The sequence below is a fragment of the Mobula birostris genome, chromosome 7 (assembly GCF_030028105.1).
Source record: "Mobula birostris isolate sMobBir1 chromosome 7, sMobBir1.hap1, whole genome shotgun sequence".
In the NCBI taxonomy this organism is placed as follows: domain Eukaryota; kingdom Metazoa; phylum Chordata; class Chondrichthyes; order Myliobatiformes; family Myliobatidae; genus Mobula; species Mobula birostris.
In genome coordinates this window covers 102,300,141-102,312,983 of record NC_092376.1, presented here as the reverse complement: position 1 = coordinate 102,312,983, position 12,843 = coordinate 102,300,141, and the positions used below count along the sequence as shown (strand labels likewise).

At 41.5% G+C, this 12,843-nt stretch overlaps 1 protein-coding gene across 4 annotated transcripts in view; it reads right to left on the bottom strand.

Annotated features, from left to right (window-relative positions):
• The window catches only part of ebf1a (EBF transcription factor 1a), a 476,793-nt gene that overhangs the window by 159,159 nt on the left and 304,791 nt on the right, over nucleotides 1-12,843 (bottom strand). For all 4 annotated transcript variants that reach the window (XM_072263544.1, XM_072263543.1, XM_072263545.1 and 1 more), the window contains one exon: nucleotides 3,574-3,700. In XM_072263544.1, the coding sequence (XP_072119645.1) occupies nucleotides 3,574-3,700 (127 nt within the window). The remainder of the gene's footprint in view (nucleotides 1-3,573; nucleotides 3,701-12,843) is intronic.

The window sequence follows — 12,843 nt, the reverse complement described above, 5'->3', positions numbered from 1 at the left end:
TTCTTAACAGATTAGAAGACAGAATCTATATTGGGTAAACTTCGGTTGTTCTCACTGGAGCAGAAGAGGGTGAAAGGAAATCTAATAAAAGTTTATAAAGTTCAGAGAGGTGCAAACAGCCAGAGTCTTTCCCTCAGGTAGAAATGTCAAATACTAGAGAGCATAGCTTTAAGGTAAGAAGGGGAATGATTATAGGGCTGTGCAGAAGTGTTTTACACCAAGGGTGGTAGGTGGTGGAAGCAAATACAATTGTGACGTTTAAGAGACTTTTGCAAAGACACATGAATATGCAGGAAATGGAGGGATATGGACCAGATACAGGCAGAAAAGCCTTAGTTTAATTTGCCATTATGTTTAGTACAGATTAGTGGCACTGTTCCTATCCCTGTAACTGGATGGTAGCACTGTCATATGAGGAGGGATTTAGAATATAGAACCTTTGTTGCACTCCGTCCATTACCAATATATCCTTCTGTTAATAAAGGTTAAAGATTAGCTTTATTTGTCACATGTACATCGAAACATCAAAACATATAGTGCAAACAAAAGAAAATTTGCAAATGCTGGAGATCCAAGCAACACACACAAAATGCTGTAGCAACTCAGCAGGCCAGGCAGCATCTATGGAAAAAAAGTACAATCAACATTTCGGGTGGAGACCCTTCGGCATGAAACATATAGTGCGATGCATTGTTTATGTTAATGAAACACACAGCCCAAGGATGTGCCGGGGGCAACTGACAAGCAATACCATGCTTCCGGTGCCAACAACTTACTAACCCTAACCCTAACCCTTTAGGTAGGAAAACCATCAACCTGAAATGCTGACTCCATGTCTCTATTCACGGATGCTGGCTGATCTACTAGGTATTTCCAGAATTTTCTGCTTTTATTACAGATTACACATGGAAGGGATTTCCTGCAGACTGTCGGTTATTAGTCCAGGGTCCCTCTTGACTGATGAACTCCAAAGCATTATGAGGTCAGAAAAGGTTGAGTGTTTGATGCTGCTCGCTGTCGTTCTCCTTCTTTGTCCACTGTGCCTCGACATGGAACAAAAGTCTCACTGCAATCCAGACAGCAGCCTCTCAGACAAGATAAGACAAATAAAAAGGCAATCATGGAGGCAAAATGAAAATATATTTGACTATTACTTCCTGTAGTTGCACTGCTGACAGAATTCAACCAAATGTCAGAACGATTTAAATTCTGGCATAAGTATAAAGGTGTCATTTTAATGTATTGAGAAATGAAAGATATGTTTTGAAATTTCTTTTAAAATGAATAAAATATATCAGAAGTCATTCAAACAGGCAAACAAAATGCGTTTGTTTAATTATAGACAGACCGATAAAATGCAAGGCACTGTGGGAAGGTTTCAGCAATATTGTGGCTGCATTTAAAAATGTGAAAGACATAGACTGCGAATACTAGAAACGTTTGGGTGGAAATATTGTTCTCTCATTATTCATTGAAGAACAGTTTTCTTCTGGGCACTTTTCAAATGTATTTTATACTGCTTTAGAGAGATCATTCTCCTCAAAGACTTTACTAATTCACCTTGGCTTAGTGTACTGAAGAGGCACCTCATGTTCCAGAAAGCTGAGAAGGTGACCACTGTTGCATCAGCCCACATGTCGGTTTCACCTTCTCCTCAACAACATTCCAGGTTTTCATTCAGCATCCCACGAACTGTAGCAGGCTCTCTATATATCTGACAACACTAACAACCGCTATGACCAGGGCCAGCATGAAGAGCCCCTGCCTCTCCGTGGTGTGGGGGTCAGTTGCACCATGGGATGATGAGCAGGGTGAAGAGTAGCTGCACGTACTGAGTCCACACGGTGTCTCCTCCCCTGGACTTCCCTTCACCTCCCTCACAACCATTCCTGCAGCTTCTCCAAGATTGTGTAAAGGTTCATCAAGGCTCTAACACCCATTGCCTGTGTCACAGGATGACTGCCTTCCCTGCAGTAATGTTGTTGGGGAACTTCCAACTTTGTTTTGTATAAAAAATGTCCTGGTTATTTTTGTGTGCCACCTGAGTCAGTGAGAGCCTGAGATACAGCACGCATGGAGGCCAATTTTAGGAACATCACATAATTAGTTAATCAGAATCACACACCGAGAATATGAATGACTTAGATGAAGACCAGCCAAGCCACTAATGGGAAATCCCCAGGCTGATTCATAAATGATGCAGAGAAGGTTATGGAGAAGTCACCTTCCTATGTGACCCAGGAAAGTGAAAATTTATATCTTCAGATCTGACAAATTTACTGCTTAGAAACAAGATTTGAATCATTTCTACATTACCGCGTGAGAAGAACTCTCTACAGAACCAAGTGACTTTGCTTCATTTCTTCTCCTATATATATAGTTTCTTTGTATACATCATACTTGAAGTTCTTTCTGCCCAGGCCACCAAGCAGATTGCAAATGGCAAAAGTAGTACATTTGATGAGTCTCCCAAACTTCAATTACATCATCAATTTAAAGTTGCTTGTCTAAAAACTTCAAAGATAATTAGGACACTGCATCAAACACCTTACAAAGTCCAATCAAAGACCATAATATAGGAGGACTTTCCTGTCTTCTAGCCTACAGTGTAAAAGTGGAGGAGATGGAGTTAAGTACCCAAGACTATTCAGAGCATTGTTAATCAGTTAACTAGATCTTTTCTTCACAGCTTTGTCGCATGTATTTTCAGAGGTACCCAAAAATACAAATGGAGTTGCACTTGAATGCAAATGGAATGCAGTAAGTCACTTATGGAGGTCAACATAGTGGCTGTATCACTGTTGATTTCAAACCTGGACTGTGACTTGAGTGAGGGTGAGGGTGGACATTGGGAGCAGATGGGAAGGGTGGCAACATATAGCTTAGGTGAAACCAATCAATTCCAAGCACCTCTAAGTGTAAAACTGATACAGCCAGAGGAAGGATTACATCCACAGAGAAAACAAGCTGAGACATTGGCTAAGTGATGTGTTTAGTTGACACTATTCAGAATAGTTACTGGAAAGGTAAAGTGGGAAAAGACAAGGCTAAGTACATCAGACAGACCAACTAGTACAGCAGCTTTCTTTTAATGTTATCTACTCTTCATTCTCCCAGCATCCCTTACATTTCTATTAATGCACGGATTTTTGCCGAACACCTTCCACTCTCACTTCTAACCGCTGGAGATATATTGCTGGGACTGGGCTTTGCCAGACTATTTACATGTATGGTGGCAGTCAAGGACAGGTTTATCATTATCAAAATCCGAACAAGCACACATTCCAGTACGGGGTTTGGGAGAGAGTGGGGAAGGGGGCAAATCTAGGCTACACAGAGGGTGAAATAACTCTGTCTCTCTGAGTAAAATAGTATGAACCCAATGGGGACAAAATCATACAATGGAGCCATTGACAGAGTAATCTAATGGAGCAATTCAAATGTTAAAGGAAAAAACACTGGAAAATCTACCAAAGGGTACAAATGACTCCTAAAACCACAAAAGAAAGAAAGAAGTATCAGCCTTTCTACAGTCCCAATGAGCTTCAAAAAATCCAAGAGTTGGTTGCTTACCTGTGTAGATGAACCTGCCCGGGGTTCCTTTACAGAACTGTTTCGACTTGTAGGACAATGTAACTTCCACCACACCAGGGATGTGACGGGGAGGGGTCTGCACTCTAATTGCATGCGGGGTGATTAGCTGCAATAAAGCACAGTAAAAATGCCATCAACCTATCAAGTGATGTTCTTTAGCAGCACTTGACTGCCAAGTTTCAGTAAACAGGGTTTTTTCAAACCTGCAATAAACGTGTCACTGCCCTAATACTCTGCTGATAGAATGCACATTAAAATGTACTGACAAAGAGTATTAAAAGTGTTTTACAACACAGTTGTAAGGCAATTAACTTTGTATTTCCCTGGTCTGGCATGGCTTGGCTGATTTCCTACCTTGAACATAGCGAGCAACAGAAGTAAGGTTCATAAAAGTGTTTTATTGTAACCAGATAGTTATTTTAATATACATTTCTCAGATAACAAAAGGGGATGGAAAGGCATTTCCTTTCAGAGCAAAAGATGGTATTAACTTCACCCGTTTGTCTCTGACAGCGAATATTTGCTATTGAAGAATTCCATTAACCTTTCTGGCAGATTATTCCAAACCCTGATTACAACATAATTGACACAATAGAATTAAGTAGAAAGTTCAGATATTCATTTTGCACCTTGCCTGATGAACACTGTGTTCAATGGAATCAGTGTAAATTTATGTGCAAAATGGACAAGAAACTCAAATCCATACTGTTTGAAAACCGTTAGGATAAAATAAAGGCCAAAGCTTTACTATGTGTTGGTTATGTTCTGCCATCCTGTCAAGGCAATATTTATATAATAATAAAGGCCAGTTAAATTTGTGTTTAATATGTATCTTTGACTCACTGATCTCTCATGAACAAAAACAAAAATTGCAGAAATTGGAAGTAAAATCAGAATGCTGGAAATATTCAGCAGGTTGGGCAGTAACCACAGAGAGAGGCAATGCTATGTTTCATGTAAATAGCCTGCTGAAATCTTTCTAATGAAAAGTCATTTGTCAGAAACAATCTTGACTTCCCAATCTTCCTGCCCTCTCTCCTGTAAAATCGTCATTCCATTTTCTCAGTTACATTGTCTCCAGTATCAGAGATGTCTTCTTTCTTCAAAGAAAGGGTTTCCCTCCCTCCAACACTGATGTTGCCCTCACCTGCACCTCCTCTATTTCCTAGACATCTGCCCTCACCCCATCTTCCCACTACATTAACAGGAGAGAGTTCTTGTCCTCACCTATCACCCCATGAGACTCTGCATCCAGCATATCATTCTCCACAACGTCCACCAACTTCAGTGTAATCTTACCACCAAATTCATCTTTGCCTTTTCTTGCCCCACTCTTTACTTTCCACAGGGATTGCTCCATCCATGAGTCCCTTGTCCATTTGTCCCTCCCCACTAATATTGCTTCTGGCACTTATCCCTGCAAGCAAAAAAATGATACACCTGCCCATTCACCTCCTCCCTCTTCTCCATTCAGGACCACAAACAGTCCTTCCAGGTGAGGTACACTTCACCTGTGAAACTGTTGGGGTCATCTACTGTATCTGGTGCTCCCGATGAGGCCTCCTCTACATTGCTGAGACCCAACATAGACTGAGCGACTGCTTTGTCAGGCACTTTGACTCCATTCACAAAAAGCAGGATTTCGCTTGGCCAATCATTTTAATTCAAATCTCCATTCCCATTCTGACATGTTAGTCCATGGCCTCATCTATTGGCACGATGAGGCCACTCTCAGATTGGATGAGCAACACCTCATATTCCGTCTAGGTAGCCTCCAACCTAATGGAATGAACATCGATTTCTCAAGCTTGCGGTAATTTTCCCCTCCCTCTCCCCTCTTCTTCAATTCCCCATTCTGGATACCCTTACCTTTTCTCTTCTCCTCACATACCTGTCAACACTCCCCTGGTGCCCCTCCTTCTTCTCTTTCTCCCATGGTCCATTCTCCTCTTCTATCAGATTCCTTCTTCACAATTGCATCAATTATCGAGGGGTCAGCAGTAGAAAGGATGAACAGTTTCAAATTTTTGGCTGTCAACATCTCTGAAAACCTATCCTGGGCTCAACATATTGATGCAATTGCAAAGGAAGCACACCAGTGGCTATATTTCATTTGGAGTTTGAGGAGACTTTGTATGTCGCAAATTTCTACAGATGTACTGTGGAGAGCATTCTGACTGGTTGCATCACCATCTGGTGCGGAAGCACCAACGTGCTCAGGAGTTTGATTAGAAGTTTTCTGCTGTTATAAGCGTAATGCGGGAACATTTAGAACAGAAGCCATTGTTGATTTCAGAATGTTTTAGATTTCATAAGCGGAATCAAAAGGAAGGGGAGTCCATTTCAGCTTACATGCCTGAATTAAAGAAATTGTTTTAGCATTGTCAGTTCAATGATGGGCTTAATAATTCACCAAAAGTTCATTTAATTTGGAGTCTTACAAGAAAGCATTCAAAAAGACTCCTAACTAAAGCACAACTCACATTTAAAAGAGTAGTTGAAATTGCTGTATCAATATAAACAGTCGACAGGAATGCTAGTGAGTTGCAGTCAGGAATGAAATTAACCATGAACAAAATTGCAACATATGCCTGGCTGAACAAATTGTGTTACCGTTTTGGCACAGTTCACAGGCACCAGACCAGTGAAGGTTTAAAGACAAAACTTGCAGAAAATGCAACGAAGTAGGACGCATACAAATGCACAACAGTCAATAAATGGACTGCACAGGGAAGAGAAAAAGATAAAAGCTGTTGCAGTTTCAAAAAGAACACTAAGCTGCACGCTGTTGATGAAAATTCTGATAATGATGAGAGTGACACAGGACTGCATAGTCTTCAGATTTACAATGTGGAAACTAACAAGAGATAAACAATAGAGATTACACAAGAAATGAATGGCAAATTAATTAAGATAGAATTTGACAATGACTCTGCTGTTTCAGTCATTTGACAAAATGAGTTTGAATGACGTTTCATAGATACTGAACTGAAGCCCACAGGTATCCAACTAACAACTTATACTGGAGAAACAATAACTCCTGTGGGAATGACATTTGTAACAGTGAAATACAACAACCAACATTGGGCCTGAAAGTGGCAAAAATAGTAGGACCAGTATTGTGGGTACAATACTACAACTTGATTGCAGATCGATCCACCACTTGTACGCTACATCCCCTGCAACCAAGCCAACTGAAAGCAAAATAGGATAGACACTGGGTGATACCACAGCACTGTTCAAGAACAGCATTGGAAGACTCAAACACATCAAGGGCAAAATAAAGTTAAATGAAAATGCCACATCCAAGTTTTACAAAGCCTATCTGGTTCTTATACCATCCATAATAAAGTAGTCAGTGAGCTAAATTGCATGGAGGCTGAAGGGATTCTTTCCAAAGTTGTTTGGAGCAAATAGGCAATACTAATGGTCCCAGTAGCCAAGAGGAATGGGTCTGTCTTGATCTGTAGTAATCTTACAGTCATCATAAACCCAGTACTGAGAGTAGATCAATATCCTCTGCCCAGAGTAGAGGATATCTTTGCAAATCTTTCCGAAGAGAAACACTTCAGCCAAGTGGACCTACTGGAGGCTTACCTACAGACGGAGATAGAAGATGGCTTCTCACCATAAGTTTTCAGAAAGGGTTTTATCAGTTATTTTTGGAGTAGTGCCTGCACCTGCACTCTGGCAGAAAGCTCTGGACCAGGTGCTACAAGGCTACCCAGACATCATTTTTACTGGTGGGGACAAAGAGGTGTTAGAAAGATTAGAATAGTATGGCCTCAGAGCAGAACGTGACAAGTGTGAATTCTTTAAACTAAGCATCAGTTACTGTGTCACATCATTGATGCTCAAAAATTACACAAGTGTGCTGAGAAAATTCAAGCTGTGGTGGGTGCTCCCAAGACCAAAGGATGTATTACAGTTGTGGTCCTTTTTAGGATTTGTCAATTACTATAACAGGTACCTGCCAAACCTGGCTAATGTGCTCACTCCTTGCACTCATTACTACAGATCAGGAAAAAATGGCAATGGACAAAGCAGTGTGAGGTGATTTTCCAAAAGACAAAGGAAATGGAGACATCAAACACTGTAGTCACACATTATGATCCACATCGTCCAGTGATGCTTGCCTGTGATGCCTTGCCTTATGGTGTAGGTGCAGGCATGTAACATGTTATGAGGAATGGAAGTGAACACCCCAAAGCCTTTCCAGCACGTTCCCATGCCACTGTAGAGAAAAAATGATGCACAGATTAACGGTGAGGCCTTGAGTCTAGTTTGGGGTGTAAAATGCTTCAACCAGAGCTTCGATTGGAGAGAGTTTACCCTCATTATTGATCATCAAATACTAGTGTCCATTTTCCATCCACTGACAGCAGCAGCATGAATGCAGAGATGGGCCCTGTTTCTTGGAGGACACAATTACAAGATCGAATTCAAGAGGGTGACTAATCATGTTAATGTCGATGGATTGTCCCATTAGCCTTGGAAATGGAAATACCTGAAAAATTCACAAAAGAGGATGCTCCTCTTGACATGTTCTCCCCAATGCAAATTGAAAGTCTCCCTATTATGGCAGAAATCATCCAAAGGCATCAAAAAGAGACCCCACACTGTCTCAGGTCTGCATGGCCACCTAAAATGGCTGGAATGTGCAGCAGAATCTCCAGTTCCCCCAGTTTTACCAGTTTCGGGATGAACTTGCCCTTGGCAGTGGTTGCCTTTGTGTGGACTGAGAGTTGTTGCACCACCCAACCTGCGAGCTAACAAGTTGGAGGAGATACATGCTGTTTGTCTAGGCATGGTCAAAATGAAGCGTTGGCTCGAAGCTTTATCTGTTGTCTTGGGATAGATCAGTACACTGAGCAGCTTGCCATGTACTGTTCAAATGCCAATACATCCGGAGGAAAGGTGTCCAGAGCTGTCAGAACCACTTCCTGCAGTCCCAGAGTCAACTCCTACACCCATCATGGAGGAGGCCACAGAACCTGAGATTCTCTCACATCCACTAGTCTCACCTGCCAAGCAGGGTGATCCCTCCCCACACCCTCTTGCTCAGGAAAGACATTACCCTACGACAGTAAGAAATACTACAGCGATTAAATCTTTAGGCATGAATGGGACAATATAAAATTTACTATGCTTTGGATGTCTATATAGTACAGTAGTTGTATTATATAGCATACTGTATATATGAGTAGAGAGCAATACGTTATATACTTGAGTTGAGATGCATTCTATATTGAGTTGGAGTTTATAGCTAAGCAGAAAGGAGTGTTGTGTATTTATTGTTTCAGTAATATTTGAGTAATATTGTAAATATATTGTTTCATTAAGCAATCTTTGTTTACATAATTGATTATTGTTATACTATATGTATAAAGTGCTTGAATGGCATTCGTCATTAGACCACCACATCATGTATGGGTGTCTTACCTTATAACCCAAGACCTCCTGTCCTTGAAACATACTTCTTTGCATCCTCTCTGGCCTAATCCCAACTTTCCTATGGTGTAGTGATCAGAACTGGACACAATACTCCAACTGTGACCTAACCAATGGTTTCTGCAACTCTCACATGATGTTGCAACTCTTACACTCAATGCCTCAGCGATGAAGGTAAGTATATCAACTTCCTACTTCATCAGTCTATCTACCTGTGTCACCACATTCAGGAAACTATGAAAAGAAGGCATGTTTTCCCTATTTTTAGTTCAGTTTTAGGTTTAACATCCTGCTTGTTTTACTTCAGTTCTCCATGCACACACCAAGTAAACAAACGTGTTTACTCTTCTGCTCTTTATACATTCCTTGTTCCTCATCTCTCAAACTCTCTCACCAAATCTATCCTCCTGGTTACTTCATCCCACTGTCTTTCCGTAAAGGTTCTCCAAGAACTCTGCTAGCTTTTTTACCAATGTGCACATCCCACATCTGCTCTTACAACTCCCTGGGACTTAATATTAATAGATGTTTGAATAGAAGAAATTATGACAATGTTGTCACAACTGAACCAGAATCAGGATTATTATCACTAACTCGTATGATGTAAAAATATTTTGCAGCAGCAGTACAGTGCAAAGTCACAAATTACAAAATACATAAATAATGCATATAAAATGAATAATGAGGCACAGTTCATGGGTTCATACACCATTCAAAAATTGATGGCAAAGAGGAAGGAGCTGTTCCTATCACTGAGTGTAGGTCTTCAGTCTCTTGCACCTCATCTCTGATGGTAGGAAGGAGAAGAGGGCATGTCCTGGATGGTGAGGGTATTTAGTGATGGAGACTGTCTTCTCAAGGCACCACCTCTTGAAGAAATCCTCGATGGTGGGATGGAGCTGGCAAAGTCTACAGTCTACAGTCCTCTGCAGCCTCTTGTGATCCTACACAATGAAGTCCTCATACCAGGCTGTGATGCAATCACTTAGAATGTCCTCCACTGAAACTTGTAAGTCTTTGGTGACATACCAAATCTCCTCAAAATTCTTAATGAGGCACAGCCTCCAGTGTGCCTTCTTCATGATTGTGTCCATATGTTGGCCCAGGATAGATCCTCTGAGATGTTGACCCTCATAATTTTGAAACTGCTCATCCTTTCTGCCACTGATCTTCCATGTGGTCTGGTGTGTACTCACCTGACCTCCTCTCCCTGAAGCCCACAATTATTTCCTTGATCTTGCTGATATTGTTCCACATCACTCAACCAGCCAATCTATCTAGAAGCACAGAAACATAGAAAACCTGCAGCACAATACAGGCCCTTTGGTCCACAAAGCTGTGCCAAACATATCTCACCTCTGTATGCCTCCTTATCACCACTTGTTTTACCAACAAAAGTGGTGTCATCACTGAATTTACAGATGCCATTTTAGCTGCACTTAGCCGCACAGTTATGGGGATAGAGAGAGTAGGGCAGTAGGCTAAGCACACACTCTTGAGTTGTGTAACTTTGAGTATCAGCAAGGAGGGGATGCTATCACCAACTGTAATGACTGTGGTCTCCTGATAAGGAAACTGAGGATCCAGTTCCCGAAGAAGGTACAGAGACCCAAGTTTGAAGCTTGCTTATTAATACTGTGGATGATGGTGTTTAACATCCAGCTGTAATCGATAAACAGATAGACTGATGCATGTTCCGCTGTTTCTAGGTGTTCCAAAGCAGAGTGGAGAGCAGGTGAGATTATATCCATTGTAAACATGTTGCGATAGTAGACAAATTTCTTTGGGTCCAGGTCTTTGCTCACGCAAGAGTTATTTCCAGCCATAACCCAATTTCTTGAGGAACCTCATCACAGTATACGTGAGTGCTATGGGGCAATAATTGTTGAGGAAGCTCACCCTTATCTGCTTGGGCACCAGTAATATTGCTGCTTTTTTGAAGCAGAATAGAACTCAAGTCTCCATCTTATAGGTGTGGACTGGTTGCTGGTTTTTGAAGCTGCTTGATTTCAACAATTGGCTGAAATTTGTAGGTTTGACTGAGACACTGAACTGATAAACTACCTGCTTCCTTATGCCAATGATTCCTTTTCCTTTTCTTGGATTTTATTGAGTAGGACACACTGCCTGCACTGCTGACGTATTGTTGTCCCCAATTAATTTTCCATGCATACCCCTTAAGCAGAATCTGTTGACTTCAGGAGACCTACATAACAACATCTGAACATAGGGAAAAGAGCAGATGTAGGCCATCTGGCCCGTTGACCCCGCTCCTCCATTCAATAAAATCACAACTGACAAATAAGAGAAAATCTGCAGAGACTGAAAATCAAAGCAACACAGTTGCAGGAACTCAGCAGGTCAGGCAGCATCTATGGAAAAGAGTAACCAGTCAATATTTCGGCCGAGACCCTTCACCACGACTGATTTGGCTCCACCTACCTGTCTTTTCCCCATAACCCTTAATTCCCCTGCTATGCAAAAATCTATTTAACTGTATCTTAAATACATTTAATGAAGTAACCACAACTGCTTCCCTGGGCAAAGAATTCCACAGATTTACTACTCTGGGTAAAGCTGTTCCTCCTCATCTCCATCCTAAATCTATTCCCCCAAGTCCTGAGGCTTTGTCCCCAGTTCAACAAGATCCCTTCTCATTCATCTGAATTGCAGTGCATATGATCCCAGCCACTCATTACTACAGATCAGGAAGAAATGGCAATGGACAAAACAGTGTGAGGTGGTTGTCCAAAAGACAAAGGAAATGGTGACATCAGACACTGTACTCACACATTATGAACCATATCGTCCAGTGATGCTTGCCTGTGGCGCCTTGCCTTATGGTGTAGGTGCAATCAGGACATATGTTATGAGCCAGGCAAGTGAACGTCCCATAGCCTTTGCCGAGAAAAAACTACACACAGATTGATAAAGCGGCCTTGAGTCTGGTTTGGGGTTCAAAACATTTTGACTAGTTTATCCTCATAACTGATCATCAACTACTAATGTCCATTTTCACTTCAGATGAGGGTTTTCCACTAACTGCAGCGGCACAAGTGCAGAGATGGGCTCTGTTTCATGGAGCACACAATTACAAGATCGAACTCAAAAGGACAGCTAATCATGGAAATACTGATGGAAAAGGAAATACCTGAAAATGTACAAATTGGCATATTCTCCCTAATATAAATTGATAGTCTTCCTGTTATAGCAGACATGATCTAAAGGGAAACCAGAAAAGTTCCCAGATCTACATGCAGCCCAAAATGTTTGGAATGTGCAGCAGAAATTCTAGTCCTCCCATTTTTACCAGTGCTGGGATGAACTTGCCTTTGATTTCCTCTCCATCCCTGCATTGTCCTGGCAGAGGATTCATGTGGATTCTGCTGGACCGTTCATGGGCACAAATTTCTAGGTAGTAGTGGATGCAGCTACAAACTGGCCAGGAGTACTCCCAGTAGCCTGGCACACCGCTGATATGTTGAGAATTGTTCTGGTGTTCCAGAACAATTAGTCAGTAACAATGGGCCACATTCATTGTGTAACAGTTTCAATCATTCCTGAAAATGAATGAAATAAGACGTATTATATCTGCACTGTACCTCCCAGCTACAAATGGTTTGGCATAAAGGTTTGCCCAGAGTCTAAAGAAAGCACTGCAAGCAATGTCAGCAGAACAGCTGAACCAGATGCTCACGAATTTCCTCTTTGCATATGGCAATTCAGTAACCAATGACTCACCAGCTATGCTGTTCCTGGCTTGTTCTTTGCACTCGTGCTCGGATCTCCTCAAACCCA